General features: G+C 39.4%; 1 protein-coding gene across 1 annotated transcript in view; it reads right to left on the reverse strand.

Moving 5' to 3' along the window:
* The window catches only part of LOC149804542 (contactin-2-like), a 58,554-nt gene that overhangs the window by 6,062 nt on the left and 33,723 nt on the right, over positions 1 to 18,769 (reverse strand). The window contains exons 8-10 of the mRNA XM_089933065.1: positions 2,016 to 2,072; positions 948 to 995; positions 107 to 200 (exon numbers count right to left, since the gene is read on the reverse strand). Coding sequence (XP_089789191.1) covers positions 107 to 200; positions 948 to 995; positions 2,016 to 2,072 — 199 coding nt within the window. The remainder of the gene's footprint in view (positions 1 to 106; positions 201 to 947; positions 996 to 2,015; positions 2,073 to 18,769) is intronic.

The raw sequence follows: 18,769 nt of genomic DNA on the forward strand, positions 1-18,769 counted from the left end.
CATTAATGAAACTACCAGCTAAGTCATTATAATCACAATGAAGGAATGTTTAGATCCGATCAGCGCAAATAATTTCTTTATAAAAAAAGAAGCAAAATATATTTACCAGCATTTAAACTTCTTCAAAATACATAAACCAACACACACAATAAATCCAATTCCTAGAGTGATGTACAGCGGGTATCGTATTAGGGACGAATCTGAAAGACATTTTATTTTGTTTTTGAAATACATCTAAGATATAACTGTTGTTCTGGGGTTCTTGGATGTTACTATTGAAGTTTTATTGTAACTAGAACTTCAACTGTGAGCCAGACTACTTGCATTCATTTTCATAATTTAAATATCAATAATTTCAATATCAGTGCGCCATCTTTTGATGGTAAAATTGTTTATTTTCTCAATAAAGATAAAGTTAGTATATATATATATATATATATATATATATATATATATATATATATATATATATATATATATATATATATAGGCATATTACTATCACAGACATAATTAGCCGCAAAGTATTGGCTTTGGATAAAATCAATATATCCTAGTTAAAACTGCGGAAATTACCTCTAGAAAATTTACATATATATGTGACATAATACATAATGTTAAGACGAGGAAACATCTAGGTTCTTATTTTTCTGCGTTTTAAAGTATCCTCTCTTTATCACTAGTTAGACTTTAAAACGACTTTCTAACCGACAGCTGCATCTTTGGCATACAACGTTTCCTCTGTCCACATATTCGGAACCAAATAGCTAATTTAAAATTAAGGTAAAACACTACCTCTTGTTTTCTTTTTCAACAAGGTGTTTTTTTTTTTATGTATGAAAACCATTTTGTATCCCGTGGCATGTCTTCTCTGCAAATGCCGAAAACCGAGGCGATTTTTATTAGGGTAAAGGGAGAAACAAAATGAATTGTTTTGTACCATATACCTGATCTTTCCGTGTCCTTATCCTGGTTTTCTAATCTGATCGTGTGATCTATGACCCATAAAAAAAGATTTGTTAAATGTAAAATAAATTGTAAAACTTTGAATTTTGAATATGTCAGTGCCTTACAGTCAAGCTGTATGAAATTACAATCACTGTAGTAAACATTTCTCTGAAACTGTATCCCGCCATTTAAATAATTTACTTTAGATTTATACGCACATTCATACACACATGATATGGTACATGCATGGAAAATCATCACAAATTATATAACTGTGTATATATTTCTTCAGAAGACAGAACATAATAAAATCCTGAGTGAAATCAATATTTGGAAATTGTGCATCAGCTAATGGATTTAGGAGAAATCTGAAAGATCTTTTACTCTTGACAATACCACTGTTACAGAGCTTCTTCTGTTTTGATTGATTGCTGGTTAATTATTCTGATGTTTAAGTTTTAGTCAGAAAGAACAGTTGCATTCGTTGTGTACATTTACTGTTAATGATATATTTATCGGCTACATTATTACAATTGATACTCATATAAATCAATTATTGTTTTTATTTACAACAATGCGGAAATATATTTTCAAGATTTGCACATAAATGTGACATGAAGCACTATGCAAACATAAATGTAAATCTTTGGTTCTTTCTTAAATATCTGTTTAATATAAATGTTCTAGGTATAATGTTCTAAAGTGCTACGTTACTTTCTATTTCTGAAACCCGTTTCCAAAACTAAACCGTGCTAGACTTCAAGCGAGTTTGACGTTTTAAAAATGCAGCAGCTTTTTACACCTGAAACCTTTCACTGTTGACAATTTTACATTTTACTCCAACATTGCTTCAATAGGACGACTTAGTCAAATGTTAACATAATTTATTTCATTCTGAACTAAACATTGCATCGCAAACTAAGGTGAAATGTTATCTATTTTCTCTTTCCTTCTTCAACCACACAAGCCGTCTTTTGCACGTGACAGCATTATACGTTCTCAGACATATCCTATGTTGAAATACCAATAGGCACATCATTTACATTAGCACATTTTCTAACATATACCTGTGGTTTGTACATCCTGATCCATGTTTGTTGACACAGTCGTGTAATCAGTGGTTTCTAAAACACAAAGGGAATATATTTAATACAACAACTACAATATTTGGCTGATATTTCAAAGAATGTTGACTCTATTTTAATTTTATTTCAAGAACCGAGCTGAAACTTTTAAGCATTATTGTAACAAACTGTGTATCTGATGCTGCATTTCGTAAAATGAAACCATCTAGCTTTTAATTATGAAAGCACAAACCATACACATATATGTCATGCTTGGAAAAGAAGAAATTATGGATTTTTTGCGCAAAGTATCAAACTTTCTTCAGAAGACACAAAAGAATAACAGAAATAAGCTGATTCTTGGAATGATTTACCCCAGGCACCGTATGGAGGGCAGGTATGAAACATTGATTGTAACATATATTTAATTTGCATTGTTTATTAGGTTTTTAATTCATTTTCTGATCTGGATAATTGTATATTGGACTTGACCTTGACCATAATCAATTTAATGTTCTACCTGTCCTGACCCGAATCATTGATTTAATTTTGTAAACAACATGGTTATCTTAATCTGAGTCCAGAACATTGGAAATTCCCCATGAAATGCCGAGTATACTTTTTGTTTACTACATTTTATATTATACGTTTAGTAATAGACCTTCTAATTATGAATAAGAGTCTATCTTGTAAACATTTGTAACCTTCCAGAATGAAATTTTCCGTAAGGTAAAGTTTATTTTAGAAAATGCTAATTGTGACTTGAGGTCAAGTAGAGGACTATATAATGTTGTTTATCTAGAAATTACTCATTGGTGCTGTAAGATCTGAGCAAAATTAGATGCATTATTGCTGTGTCCAGTATTTGGGCTAGAACTTATTTATACAATTTTTTTTAAATTCAGAATATTATTTTCTGGAAATACAGAATGCTCAAAAATGACATTCTTGGAAATGTAGATTTGGACTTAGAGTGAAATACAAATAAGGATATATTATTGGATTGTATTACTGTGTTTCAACAAAAGACTGTAGACACATAACTACGACACAGGTCATCAAAGGCGCATCAGCCCTTCCAGCATTGGATTTAATTTGGATTTCCGTTAAAGTTTATTCAGAACTTTAATCATTAGGATTTGTTTTAGAAATTATAGGATTAATTTATGATTTAACTCTCAATACCGTAAGTTCTTTTAACATTTTTCACTTTGTGTTCTAGGGAAATAAATTGTTTGTTACATTTTCGAAAACTTGATAGTGTTCGCTCTTTTCTATTAACTAGTTTAAAATCAGGTCGTAATATGATAAACTGTTGCAAATTTCCTGGCGAGTTTTCAATTTAAATTAAAAAAATTTCAGCAGCTTTTCAAATATGAAACCTTTTACTTTTGACAACTTATATTATACATTTTATATTTTGCACGAATATTGCACACTGCTGTTGGACAGCGACACGTATAAATATCATCATCATGTTTAGTTTATAAATCATTTTTTCTATAAAAAAATGTGTATTTCAAAATATGGCGAAACGTTTCCTCTTTTCTCTTCTCATCCTTTTCAACAAAAAGTGCCGTTCATGTGAAACAGCATTTTATGTTCCAAGACATATCTCCTTCAGCCGTTTATATTAGAGTTAGTGGAAAGAAAATGGAAAGAATTTGTAACATATATCTGGTTTGTATATTCTGATCCTGATTTATTGATGTGGTCGTGTTAACAATGATCCATAGAAATCACAGAGGTGATATGTTGGACACAGAAAAAACATATTTTATGTCAAGAAACATAGATCCTATGATGGCCATTAAACCTTTCCAAGAAGCGAACTGAAACTTTCAAAATAAAATGGTAACAATTTATGTCTCTAAGTTTCCTTTTGGACAAAAAATTTAATTTGGAATAAACATTTTATACCAACATAAATACGCATATTTGCTTCTCTTTCCCTTTATACACACACACACTACATGCATACATACATACATACATACATACATACATACATACATACATACATACATACATACATACATACATACATCAAGATCAGATATGATAATAAGATTTGCAAGATGTCCACCATGGCAGACATTTTTCAAAAGTTGGATGGCTGATCGGCTCCATTTTGTTCCTTTGTATCACATATCATAAGAAGCTGTTAGGTGAAACGCCCAGGTAGATATGACCTCCACTGAAGCGAAGTATCAACAACAAGAACTGTTAAGAGGACCGCTGTTGCGACACTATTTAAATACAGATGGGCATAAATGTTGTATAGGGCAAGCTAAACAATCATAAGAATTATTTCATTGAAAAAGTCAAGTCGGTACAACTATCCATTCAGAAAGAGCAGTGATAACAAGAGCATGAAGAATTACCGCCATGGCAGCTATATAGGATTTCAGATCGAGCAGCAGAGGGGGCGAACAGACCAAAAGCTTTTTGCACAATAAGCCCTCCCCACGGAAACTATTCGATAGAGGGCTTATTTCGACGAAATAAACCCTTCTATTCAGAATACAGGACAAAAAAAAATGTCCTTGAAAATGCTTTGTATTTCCGCTGATATAACGCGAGTTACTTCAATAAATCCGACTCGTATCCGACATAATTTCCACGGTGAGGTATCATCGAAAAATCAGGTGTAGTTTGCGCCCCCTGCTGCTACGAGAAAACATTTTTATGTTAACGGAATTAAATCATTGATAAATAAATAATGGCAAATATCGGAGAAGCACTCACAACTAGATTGGCACGACAACGACTAGCCGCGATTAAAAAATTTATTCCGGTCCATGATTCCGTCAAAGAAAAATTACGAGCAAGACAAGAAGCGCGAGTTGAGTTTGCAACATCTGCGGAGGAATTATTTAAGCCTATTACAGCAGCTACTGGTGAAGTTAAAACTGCAATTGTAGGAAAACCTGATCCTGCTGACCCTACCAAAACAAAACGAGGGTTACTTCAAGCAATAGAAGAACTTAAACAGCAACAGGCAGATGAAGGTGCTGTAGTTGATCCAGGTGCCGCCGGAGTAGTGACAGTTGCTAAGGAAACATTTATTAATAAATTTACCGAAGATGGTATTACTGAGATAAAAAATATTCCACTTACTAGCGTGGATGAACTTAAGGAGTTTTCTACTTGGATTGTCTTAAATTATCCTAACCGGCAAGAATTTCTAAAACCAGGAGCTGGCAAGGGTATGACTCAGGATGAGTGGCGAGATTATGTGTATAAAATACACCGGGGTATCCCTCGAATATCTAAGACCGATGATACCTATAATTTTATAAAAACGGGTGTAATTGGGGTTAATAAGGAACTAAGAGACCGACAAATGGAGGCAAAGGAAAAGGAAAAGCAGGCAAAAATTCAGGAAAAGGAAATGAAAAAGCAGGAAAGGGATGAAGAAAAGAAGAAAAAAATTCAGGAAAAGGAAATGAAAAAGCAGGCAAAAATACCGGCGAAGAAAACACAAGCTCAAATCCTGCAAATGACACTGCCTGATCCAGTGCCTGAAATTTCATCACCTGAACAAATGGGGGCTAGCGCTCCTGATGATGATTTTACCGTTCCTGTTTCGTTGCCCACTCCCCCCGATATATCAGAAGAGGAAAAACTGAAAAGGCGAATGAAAGAATTACAAAATGAATTAAAAAATTTAATGGAGGAAAGAGAAAAATTACAAAAAGAAATACCGAAAAAAAGTACCTACTCTAAGGTAGAAAAAATAAAAAAAAAGGAAAGATCTGTAACTGATGAAATTGTTAAAACATCAGCAAAACTAAAGAAAACAGGAAAAGGATACACCGGTCGCGGATATAACAACCACATCTGTCCTGACAATATCGTCAATGACGTATCACGGTTAGAAGTTCTCATAGGAGGAAGACGTGCCGGAAACAACTCTCCGGAAATTATAAACGAGGCCGCAGATATCTGTCAGAGACTATTTCAGCGTGGTATTATGGATATTGGCGTTTACCGGGGACTCATTGATGAACTCGCGGATGGTTACTACAGCGACTAATAAATTTAGTTAGAGAAACAATAATTAAATAAAATGATCGTGCACAATTCTCAACCTAGACACGCTAGTGTGCTACCAGTCCGCGTAGTGAACTCGCGATTACCAGTCTACAGAGCAACCTACGGAGATGGTCTCGGTGATACAGTTACTGGTTTGTTTTCAAGAATAGCCCCTAAGGTGTTACCGATTGCAAAACAATTGTCGATGAAAGCTATTGATGTTGTCAAGGATAAAGCCCTTGGATCTGTTGGTGATCTCGCCGGGAAGGCATTCGCGTCAATCAAGGATAGACTGTTACGGTTAACTCGTAGATCAAAAAAACCGCCACCGGTGAAACTGGCCAGTACTGAACTTATGCCCGCGGACGTCAGTAAAGTAATAAATCAGGCTGCCAATCAAAAACTTGCAGAGCTTGTAACCCAAACACCCGAACAAATAAATACAAGCCTGATATCAGGAAGCGGATTTCGTTTTAGAAGACAATAATTTTATATAATGTTCAAACCTATATCTGATCCAGCGTTCGACATGGATGCACCAACACTAAAAGATGAGTCCGTGCGCGATTATCAGTATTATTCTTATGAGGCAACAGTACCTAATCAACGCGGACGAATTGAATTACGAGTCCAGGATACAAGTAGATATTTCCTGCCCGCTGAAGCATTTCTTGAAGTCACGGGTGAACTTGTAACAAATGTTGACGCTAATACAGCATACGGAGCTAATGTTCGAGTTGGTTTTGTTAACAACGGTATCATGGCGCTGTTCAAAAGTGCTTCATACAGCATTGACGGAAGAGAAATTGAAATAATTCAGGATAATGTCGACGTTGCTACAACAATCCTGGGATTAGCGAGATACTCAGATGATTACACTAGATCAGCTGGTCCGACTATGATGTTCGCTAAGGATAATTCTGATCATCCTGAACACAGATCTACTATTCAAGTACAAACAGCACGAGGCACTGCTTTAGACCCACAACCGGCTAGATTTGCGGCCAGGCCAGGTGATAATTTTTCAATATTAAGGCCTAGTCCAGATTACAATTTAGGTTTTGCTACGCGTAAATTAATGTTATCAGGTGAACGTAGGAGATTTTCATGCGCAATTCCACTGTCTCACATCTTTGGATTTTGCAGACATGTCAGAAAGGTTATTTTTGGAGCCAATCATACAGTTGTACTTAACCGAAAAAGTGATGACGTTGACGCCATCTGGCGAGAAGACGGTGTTGCTGGCGGTAAAGTAATATTATTCAAGCTTGCTTTGTGGATGCCAGTGATGTCCCCATCGATCACTGAAGAGCAACGATTACTCTCTTTCATGGACACAGGTGGTAAATCACTGATATCGTGGTTAACAACATCAACAGATTCCATTCAAGGTGCCGGTGCTGGGCAGTTCACGTGGCACATAGCATCACAACAGGGAATATCAGCGCCGCGACATATTTTTGTTGCACTCCAGCAAAATGCGAGGTTGGCTTCCCAACTACAGAGTAATATGATATTTGACAAACTTGCTGTCTCTGAGGTTTCGCTGCGGATAAACGGGCATCAGGAACCATCCGAGGATATACTGATAGATTATGAGCGAAATGAAGTTGCACGGGCGTATCATCGTTTGATGACATTTATGGGACGTGATCAAAATATTGATACCGGGTTGCAGATATCACAACTGGATTTTACAACGCTGTATCCGATTTATTACTTTTCGCTGGAACATTTGGATCTAACAAAACAATCTGTCGTTGATATACACTTCAAAGCTCGTGTAGGTGAGTTTCCCCTCGGCCCGCCTGCTGGTTTTAGAGCGATCGCTGTCATACTCTCCGATAAAGCAATGCTACTTGAAGGTGTTGGCGGACGAATGAGAGTTATTGACGCTCCAGTAGAAAACATGTAACAATTAGATTAGTTTCTGAAATATAATGTCATACAGTCACGTTAATGTCACCTTGACTTCCGGTCAAACGAAGAAATTGCAATCGAAGAACGCAAGCACGTGCGGGACATCAATAACACTAAAACGAGATCAACTTGTTGGTGGTCCAAACAAGCTGTCGTTGACTAATACTCAGATTAAACATTTTAATAAGGCACTAACAGCAAAAACCGGTGTCCGACTTAATTTCTCTGCTGCAGCTATCAAGGACATGACCAAAACCGGTGGAATATTTCCTCTTCTCGCAGCAATACCGGCGTTGATTGCCGCGGCAGCACCAGCCGTAGCAAAGGCAGCAGCACTTGGTGCAGTTGGAACCGCAGCTGGAATGGCACTAAAGAAAGCAACCGGACACGGGTATAAGAAAAAAAAGGGGAGATCCACTCGCGGATCAGGGCTAAGACTACCAGGAACTCCACCATCATGGTATCCAAAAAAATTCTAACGCCGTTGACGCTTCCAGCTTCTAATTTTGATTTACTCGATGCTGTTAAAAAATTGCGTATAAAACATTTCAGAGGAGTATTTATGCGAGATCAATTACCGACGCGGCCGAATAATCCAGAAACTGGCATTATCAATCTCGACAACAAAGATGGTCCTGGAACTCACTGGGTTGCTTACGCGATCGATCCACGTGGAATTATCTATTTCGATTCGTACGGTTTAGCACCGCCAACTGAGTTTCTCAGGTATGTCCGCGGAGTGCCTCGCACTCTCAACAGCAGATTTTCTAATGTTCCAGTGTGGCAGTCGACGCTACCAACACAAACATTAATTGATCCGCCCATTTGTGGAAACGAGGTTTTAAATGTTCTTGATGCAATCTCAAGAAATCCAGCAACTCCTCCGCATCGAGTAGTGTATGAATATACCGCATCGAGAAATGCTAGGCATTTTCATGCTAGCATTTGAAAAACAGCAATAAGAATAATGGTGGATATTTACGGAAGACCTTTCACAAGAAAAGTCAAACCTGGCACAGATGTTGATCTCTCAAAATATGCGACCAAAGATGAAGTCGATAATCTTTTGAATATAGCTGGAGTTGACCCAGATGAAGTTGCTATTTTTCAAGACAGGCAAGGAAAACTAAGAACGAGCAACATTAAGTGGAATGATATAATTCGCAGAGTTCTTGGAGCTACCAAGGATAACTTCGCCGCATTTAGTGATGGCGGCCGGATCAAGGACTCGAATATATCAATCGCAAGCATCAAAGACAGTATTGATAAAGGTGTTGACAAGTGCGTGAAAAAAGCCGGTGACACGATGACAGGCGAACTCAGCATGAGCGGCAACAAAATAACCGTTCTAAAAAATCCGGAAGGTCCCGAAGATGCCGCAAACAAACAATACGTAGACACCGTTGATGATAAACTAGCCACGTTGCGGTCAGAGTATGATGTTCACGTGAACGGGTTTAAAAGACTCCAAAGAAACCTTCAAAAAACTAGTGAAACCGTGGATAAGTTCTTTGGGCCTCCTCCAGTCGTCGATATGAAGCTTTCTGAAATCAAAACCAACATTGACACGATCAAACAAACACAGCAGAATATCGTATCGGGTATTCCTGAGATCGTTAACAAAACCAGTCTGATTAAAGTCCCCACTGGAGTTACTCCCGGGCATATCACCAACATCGTATTCACGGTATCATCGGGATTCGCAACATGGTCACGACAAAATAGCACTATCAAATATACAGCAACAACCACCGGTGTTTACAGGTTGTCTGTGTTTTCAGCCGCTAAATTTGAAATCTTCACAACATATCCTTGGAGACATTCCACCGATAAGTATTCCGGGGTTGTAACCGTAATACTAAACAGCGGAACCGAGGAAACATTTATGCTTGAAGCCGAGGACGATAGTTTAACAGCAACATCTTACTGGTTTTGTTTGGAATTCGTCGCTGCAACGCCTCAATTGGTTACCGCGTAATTGAAAATCGGCAGCGATTTTTAAATAAATGTCAACGACGCCAGATGCTCAACAATATCGATACAATCAAGTCCGTGAGTGGCAATCTGAGTTAAAAACTGTCATCGAAGTAACCAGTCAAAAAGTAAAAAAATACAAGCGCCGCATAACAGTGTTAGACATCGCGGTTTATTCAGTATCTGCCGTTGTTGCATCCGCGGGAGTAATACTATCAGCGGTCACTCCGGTAATTGCAGTCGCCGCCACGATCTCTGTTTGTGCGACCACAACCACGGCAGGAGTTTTCGGCATCATAGCAAAAAAAATATCCTCGTGTGCTAACACAAAATTACACGATTACACGACAAAATTAAATACAGCCACGACCGCATATCAGAAATTATCATCGCTGATATCATCATCGTTAGACGCGCAATCCAGCGACGCCGCGTTGATATCAGATTCTGAATTCAAACTAATGTCAGATGCGTACAATGACTATTTGAAAACTAAACAAATAAATAATGTCACTGATGGCAACGCCACAGGAACTGCTTCAACAAATAGTCACAAACACAACACCGGTAAGGACCACAATGATCTCAGTGTCCTCGACGACACCAGAATTCAGCATTAATTTTCCAACTCCAATTCCAGTGAGTGAAATCGCATTAGCAAAGCTCAGTGCGTATCACAGCTGGCCCAATATCAGGTCGGCATCATTTGGCGGTCAGCAGCCGAATAATTCGTTTGTGTTCGGGAGACCCAGCGCGGACCCACAACAACGTGAACTTGAATGGGATACAATTACGCTACCCACTGGGAGTTATCAGATCGAAGAAATCAACAATGAGATACAACGCCAAATAAAACGAATCACCGGCAAGGAAGCCAAAATATCTGTGACCGCGCACGAACCAACGCTGTCTGCGGTCATTGAAATCTCAACACCGGAATACGCCGTGGATATTTATAGCAGCTCTCTTCGAACAGTATTAGGATGGCCACGAGAACGACCCGAGGTTGAACCGGGTCCACCAAAACCTGAAAAATCGGATTTCGAGACCACGAAGGAAGAACTACACGACCTCGTGTACGGCGAGCATTTATTATTTTCAGATCAATTACGATCAGGCCAAGCCCGGTTTTCAACATTAGATAGACACCCCTTGGATATAATATATGTAATTTTCGAAGACGGGAGATTCCGTGAATACCTTCCAGAAGACATAGAAGCTCATTTTTTTAATCCGATCAAACAAGCACATAAACAACAGCTAGACCTGTTGCGAGTATATTTTCAAGATTATATCTCTGATATAACAAAACCACGCACGAACATTATCACCACCATAGAAAAACTAAACAAACTCGTATCCACGATGGAATTTATGAATCAAAAAGTAATTCAGAATCTACTGGATCTCAAAGGCGATTATGGAACCCAAAAAAGATCGAATTTTGCAGCCCGATTTGGTATTCCCGTGAAGGATATTTCAGATTTTAAACTTCCTGGATATAACGTGCACACACTGAGAAAATCAGTCCAGGATCTCATCGCGGAATCTTTCGAAGATATTTCTGCCACGTACACGCGAACAAAACCACAACCTGTTATTTTAAGACACGACAACAGTACAGCATCCGATGGCAGACACATCTCACCCGGGATCGTAAATATCACAGATGTTATTGCGGTCAATCTTGTATGTGACGTCATCGACGGTAGCTACAGCGCTAGCGCTGACACAACGACGGCCCAACAGGGGTTTATCCTGTATACGTTCACACCAAAAGACCCCCCCGGTTTTCTGATTGTGCAAGAACCAATCAATGTGGTCTATCTGCGGTGTAATAATCCGTGGTTGTCAACGATAAATTTTAAACTCACCGACCAACGGGGGGGGTTGTTGGACCTGCGTGGCGAGACTGTCTCCGTGAACTTACTGGTGAAGTCCTGAAACTCTTCGAGTTTCCAAATTGGAAATGCAAAGCATTTCTGGAAGAGTTTCCACGCATAGCGTTTCTCTGGCGATGCTAGCATGAGAAACTCTTCGAGTTTCCACGCTCACGCATTTAAAAAAAAACAGTTGTATATAATGTGTGAATACATTCACGCACGAGTTCATATTCATGATAAGCAAATTCTTCACGAGGCAATAAAAACCGCATTTGGAAACGCTAGCATGAGAAGTCCCTTGGACTTCCGGGGAAACTCAAAGAGTCAGCCCCCTAGGGTTTCCCTAGGGGAACAGTATTTCCCCGTTAAAATAATCGTTGACGTGTATGGTGACGAAGACTTCTTGTTAACGTCGTCACAATTAACACAGCTACAGCAAAATCATATGATCACAGCTTGGTGTCAACGAGAACAGATTATGAACTATTCTCATTGTTGTATTGATGTTGAAACGCTTAAGCAAATCCTGGAAGTCTAAGGACTTCTCATGTAAAACATTTTCAAATCTGAAAACGCCCTTGAGAAGTCCTTTGGACTTCCAGAGAAACTCGAAGAGTTTCCACGCTCGGGCAAAAAAAATAATACACTTTTTTTTTACCGTGGAAATGTGCTTTACACTTAAGCGGGGGGGCTAGCGTTTCTCAGGTTCTACTTTCACTTTGTGCTGTGAGTCACACGCGGCGGTTTATACTTCCTTGTCGGCCTCGTAGTCACAAATACTAGTATTTTCGTCAGAAATGCAAGGCATTTCCGTGTCTAGATTCTTTATATAACCTTTTAACCGTCTCACTCTGGTGCTAATTAATTTTCGAGTCTCATACTCGCTTGACAATACAAGACGAATCTTCTCAACTGCACGGCACAGTGGAATAAATTCAGATACCTGATTTTCAGTTATCCCGGCAAGTGATCTGTAAATGTGATCTTGCAAACCCTTAATGAACCTATAACACGCGGGGAGATTGTTCTTCCCCGATTGTGATAGCTCATTCAAGGATTCAAAATCTGACATAATTGTTTCAGTGTCTAGTAAAATATTAAAACCTCGCTGTTGTAATTCTTTAATTTCAACAAGTATGGTATTTATATTTTCGTGATTCATATTATTATACATTTTTATATTTTTAATAGAAACACTTTGCATGAGAAACGCTAGCGTGAGCGATGCTAGCATCGCCAAAAACAAAACGAGACAGTCGGAAACATTTATCCCCTGCAAGGGCCTAGATCGTCAAATAACGTTCTAGAACCCCACGAGGACTGCTTCCGACATGACAATACAACATGTAACACGAAACACTTTATCCCCTGCAAGAGCCTCTAGATATCTATAGGCTCAAGAGGACGTGTTTAGTGAATTGACAAGGACAAACATATAACACGTAACTTATCCTAAGGACGGACCCCTCTGACTGCCAAGTGACTCAGAGGCACATTTATTTACAAGACGAGACAGCCCTGGCTTCTAGGATCGAGTTCTCTAGCAGGCCCGGCAAACATTTATTTGACAACACAAACAACCTTTACCTCTGATTCGAGTATCACAGCAAGCAAAGGTACAATGAACATGTAATCTTATCCTAAGAGACGGTACAGAACAGACAACCTTTACCTCTGATTCGAGTATGACAGCAAGTAAAGGCACAATGAACATGTAATCTTATCCTAACTTATCCTAAGACCTTATCCTATGACGACACAAACATACACAGGTGGGTCATTTTCTACGGTCAGCAGCAGAGCAAAACCATCCATTGAATCGACCATTGGATGGTGCACAAAAGACACCCGCCATTGGCGGATTAAATTTATGGTTTTGCTTGCGCGTGCTGACTTTCGATCGACCCAAAGGTCTTAGGGAGCGATTTCGTATATAACCCAACTGTTACTTGCGAGTTGGAAATTCGCTCTAGCAGTGGGCGGGACTTGTCTAAAATATTTTAATTGTATGTTTTCTTAAGCGCGGTCATATAACAAGCACAGAAGAGCAAAACAGTCGGATATATTCAGTAAAACGAGGATATTGTTTGTAAAAAAATATATATTCTACGGTAAATAAATGATTACATGTTATGAACTCGATAAAATATTTTATCAAGGTGGCTTTCTTAGGGGAGCAAATCCTCTGACGACGACAACTCTGCAAAGCGTTACACACTCGTGGAGGAGTTATCGTCGTTTGTGTCAGCGATAAGAGTTATATAGCAGAATGAAATCTTCTGTTTGAGCTTCTTTGAAAATGCTGTTTTGTAGATCCCATCTGCGACACGCTGTACAACAGGTGAACAAATACCGAAATACCTACCGGCGGCGTTTATTGACTGGAATACAATTTCTTCACCTGTAATTGCGTTTATAGATTTAATAGCTCTTCTTGCAACTGTTTTACAACGCCCTGTGTTACCCAGTAGGCAGTTCTTGCTCTGAGTGACCACGCGAAGATTGTTTATAGAGTTATCAAGTATGTTACCGTTAATGTGATCAATGACAAAACCCTTAGGGATCACTCCAAAGAAACATTCGTAAATAAAACGATGACATAAATACCTCTTTGAGCACGTGGCAGTAAATCTTAAATAACCAGCATTATCAACTGTACCAACTTGTTTTCTCAGCCTGTAGTTTCTCACTATGCCATCTCGGTTTGCCTCATAATTTGGAATAGTTGGATGTGGAACAAATTCTTGTTCGGGGACGAATTCTTGATTCATTATACTATAAGCAAATCATTTGTCTAATTCATAATTTGTCTGAAAACTTATTTATGTAATCACGCTCCGAGAACGTGTTCGAGTCTGGATTTTTTTTATCATAATACCGTTTTAGTTCTCGATAGCGTTTCCCCCCACACGCTGAACATAATTGCGTTTTTCCTCGTACTCCAATGCCGCATCTGATACACGGTATCGGTCCTAGACTCCCACCGCGGACCTGTTGAGCATGTTGTCCACAGTATTCGCCTCTGCAACGTCTGCTACACGGCTCTGATGAATTTAGTTTAATCCACTTGCATGAGAAATGCTTTGCATGAGCGATGCTAGCATCGCCGGAGAAACTCTTTGAGTTTCCGTTCATTATATATAATATTTTTGTCTATTTAAATACTTGTCTTAATTATAATAATGAGTTTTGAAAGACTATCCAGAATAAAACCCGCAGGCGGTCGATTCGATCTTGACCGGTTAACTTTTGATCGACGACGACGAGAACTCACACTCGTAATTGGTGTTATCAAGAACGCCAAAGAAGAGTTTCGTCGTGATGGTGCTGCACATGTGTGGTCTTCGTATAAAATCATTTCTGAAAATGCCATCATTGATGGTACCATCAACGATACAATCGCGTCGAACATAATTGGGTATCTCGATGATAAAAAATATTTCATTCAGATAAAATTTATCGTTGGCGTCGACGACACGGAAACAGGTGAAACAACGTGGATTATCAGAGACAAACTAGACCCTATTCTTGATGCCCGGCGGGGGAAAACCGTCGTCGTAACCAAAGACTCAAACCCGGGAGTACTTGTTGGGATTGATACACCGTATTATGCCAGAGCGTATCCTGTGACCGCAGTCATTTATGGAATTTATCCGATGAAGAAACCACGCGTTGATAAACTCAAACCGATGAAGATGTCAGAGTCATTGATAAAATCCACAGGGTTGAATTGTGTAGCCGAGCGAGTAATGGAACATTTTAAAAATGCAATGCGAGGAAACGGCCTAACACCGCTAAGACAGACTAAAATAGCAGCGTGGGCGGCAAAAGTAGTGGATGAAGGAACGTCAATAAATGATGTTGCCGAGCTCGAACGATTACTAAAATTTCCTATAACGGTTTCATCGTTGACCGGTGAGGTATTGTACAAGAGTAAATATGATTCCCGTGGAGCACCAATAACTATTATCGATCATAACAGTCACGCCTGGACTGACTCGGTTAGGATATTTCCTCGAGATCGTGTTGTAAAGTATTATCCGGAATTGGAAAATGCTAGTGGTTCCACGAGCGGAAATGCCAGCATTTCTATGTTTGATTTTATTTATCAGATAAGTAAAACCGATCCAGTGTCGGTGTGGTTATTCCGAAGTGACCTCGAGGGAGAGTTTGATCAGTTTGTGAAACCCAACGGGGAGGTATACAGAACGGCGGCATTACATCACGAAATGAAAAAACTCGCAGAAAAATATCATGCGACGAACACTGATACGTTACTGACGCAGTGTTTTACTGTCCCGGGTGTTGTCACGGATATAGCCCGAGAACGAAATTCATGGAGACCAACCCCGAAGAGCTTTCTCGAGGATATTCAACAGAGCTGTATCGAATACGGGCACGGTGGTTTGTGGAATACCCAGTATGATCACCGCGATATGATATCCGTGGATATGACGGCGTGTTATCCAGGAAGTTTTCTTGGGCGGGGGGAATGTAGTGAGTATTTTAAACGGTTTGGTCATATTACAAGCTCGATGACAAGAGTTGCCATAAACGGACCATTGCCTGATTTTGACCTGACCGGGGTTGCTTGTGTGTCGTCGTTTAAACTCGCTACGGGTTTACATCCTGTGTGTTATGCTTGGTTTGGTAAACATTTCGTTGAGAAGCGATGGGCACCAATAGTGTTATTGCGATACATGCTTGACAGTCGAATACTGCTGTCGCTGACGGTCAGTGAAGCGATTATATGCTACTGTCGTCAAACCGAAGTTTGGTTGCCAACTCCGCAAGTCACCGTAGAAATTGAAAATTTCCGAGAATATCCAGAATCGTTTATCGACACTATCATCGAAAGAGCTCCCCGAACTGATGAAAGCACAGCAAAAGATCTAGGACGAAGAATAATAGGAAAATTTACTCAAGGTGGAGCGTATGATCATAAACTACATCATAGTCGATTAATCATGGACGAGGCCGAATTGGATCTTATTGTCGCTAATGCCGCCACGAATAATACGTTTTGTACCCGCGAAGATGTGTTTCTGTCAAACGGGGAAAAATTAGGAACTGTTTTTAGTTATATCGACGGAGAATCATCTCAGTACACACATTTGAGATCTTCGATGCTAGCTTATGTATCAATAAACCTATTGTCGATGATTAATAGGTTTCCCGTTGACGCAGTGAGAGTTTCAACGGATTCATTCTATATCGATAAAAAACACTTAGCGGCGTTGAATAAGGTTATACCGAATGATCCATCGTGGGGTTCATGGAGAATAAAAAATGAAATGTTGCATGGATATTGTGAATCAGCTGATGTTGAAATCGAGGATGAATATCGCGGCGCAGAAATATCTGGGAAATTTTCAATTTCTACGACAACTTCGCTGCCGCCGGTGCACGATCCTGTTGTGAGACATAGAACAGTTTATCTCAACGGGGCTGGTGGTTCCGGTAAGACAACTCGCGCGATAGAATTATTTAGAAACTCTGACATGATTGTGCTAACACCCACACATAGACTTGCCAGGGAGATGCGACAACGGGATGTTAACGCGTGCACGTATCACAGTTTTTTCAAATACAGCGGCGGCACATGGACTCCTACGCGAATGGGAACGAAATATATCCCCGAGAAAATAATCTGGGATGAGATAGACACTGTGCCGTTGGATACATTAAAACAGTTTCTGGATTGGTTGCTAAAGAAAAATACCGCAGTTGTTATGTGCGGCGATCATGGTCAACCACCGCCATTTACAGGTGAATCTCCACACACGTGGCTGAAAACTTTTGTAGATTATTATGAGGAAATAACTAACGATGTTAGAGCACTCGATGAAACGCTGAAAGAGTTTAAGGCGTTGATCAGGCTACAAACCAATAAAGTCCAGTGTGAGATAATGCGTGAAATAATTCCAGAGACTTCGCTGAGCGACTTTTGGGAAACGTGGAAACCAGGTGATTTAATTGTGGCAAGTAGAAAGATAGTCAGGGACACACTTCAGCAGCGGTTATTTCAGTTACATCAGAAGAAATTTCCCATGTTGCCAGTGCCGTTGTGTTATAGACCAGCTGATACGCGATTGCAGAATACCGACGTTGATATACCTGGGAGATCGGAAAAACAGAATTTAGTATTAAATGATATTGTCACAGTTGATATTGATGCTGTTGAACAGGCACTGAAAATGAGCAAATCCCCGTGGACGCTAGGATACGCTATGACCATCCACAGTTCGCAGGGACTAACTATTTCAGATACAACAGTTTGGATTGTTGATGATCGCATCGAGTGGTCAAATTTAGTTTATTTAGCCGTGTCAAGAGTAAGAAGGATAGGTCAGTTACGAAGAATTGTATTAGATGATGTTATCAACGACAGCATCAACAGATCAATCGCTGATGATACAATAAGAAAGAAATTAGCCGGTTACAAACAGAGCGACAAAAAAAATGGCAACGAGTTTGATCTCGACGAAACATTTATTATGCAATTACAACAACAGCAGAATAATCACTGCGCGAGTTGTAATTGTTTATTGCTGTGGCAGTATTCGAAAAATAATCCAAGGCAATTTACCGTAGATAGAATAGATAGTAATCGCGGTCATACGCGTGAAAATGTGATGTTGACCTGTCTTGAGTGTAATCGACGCAGAGGTGCTGCTGCAGTTATTTAAGTGATCGAGGTGGTAATTGTGTATCCGCGGGGATCACCTGAAGTTGCTCGCGTGTGAACCCACGCTGAGGAGCAGTTGAATCTAATCTGTAGATTGCGTTTCTCCCAGTTGATCTGGTTATGCTAGATATCTTATGTGTTGTAACGCTCCATATAGGATCAGTTGCCCTTTTTTTTCCTCCTTCGAGTTCGCCGGGTTCGTATAAATACCTAACGGTGACATTACCCAGCAACGGGGACGCTAGCGTCGTTGG

Source organism: Sinohyriopsis cumingii, chromosome 2, assembly GCF_028554795.1.
Source record: "Sinohyriopsis cumingii isolate HCF-2022 chromosome 2, ASM2855479v2, whole genome shotgun sequence".
In the NCBI taxonomy this organism is placed as follows: Eukaryota; Metazoa; Mollusca; class Bivalvia; order Unionida; family Unionidae; genus Sinohyriopsis; species Sinohyriopsis cumingii.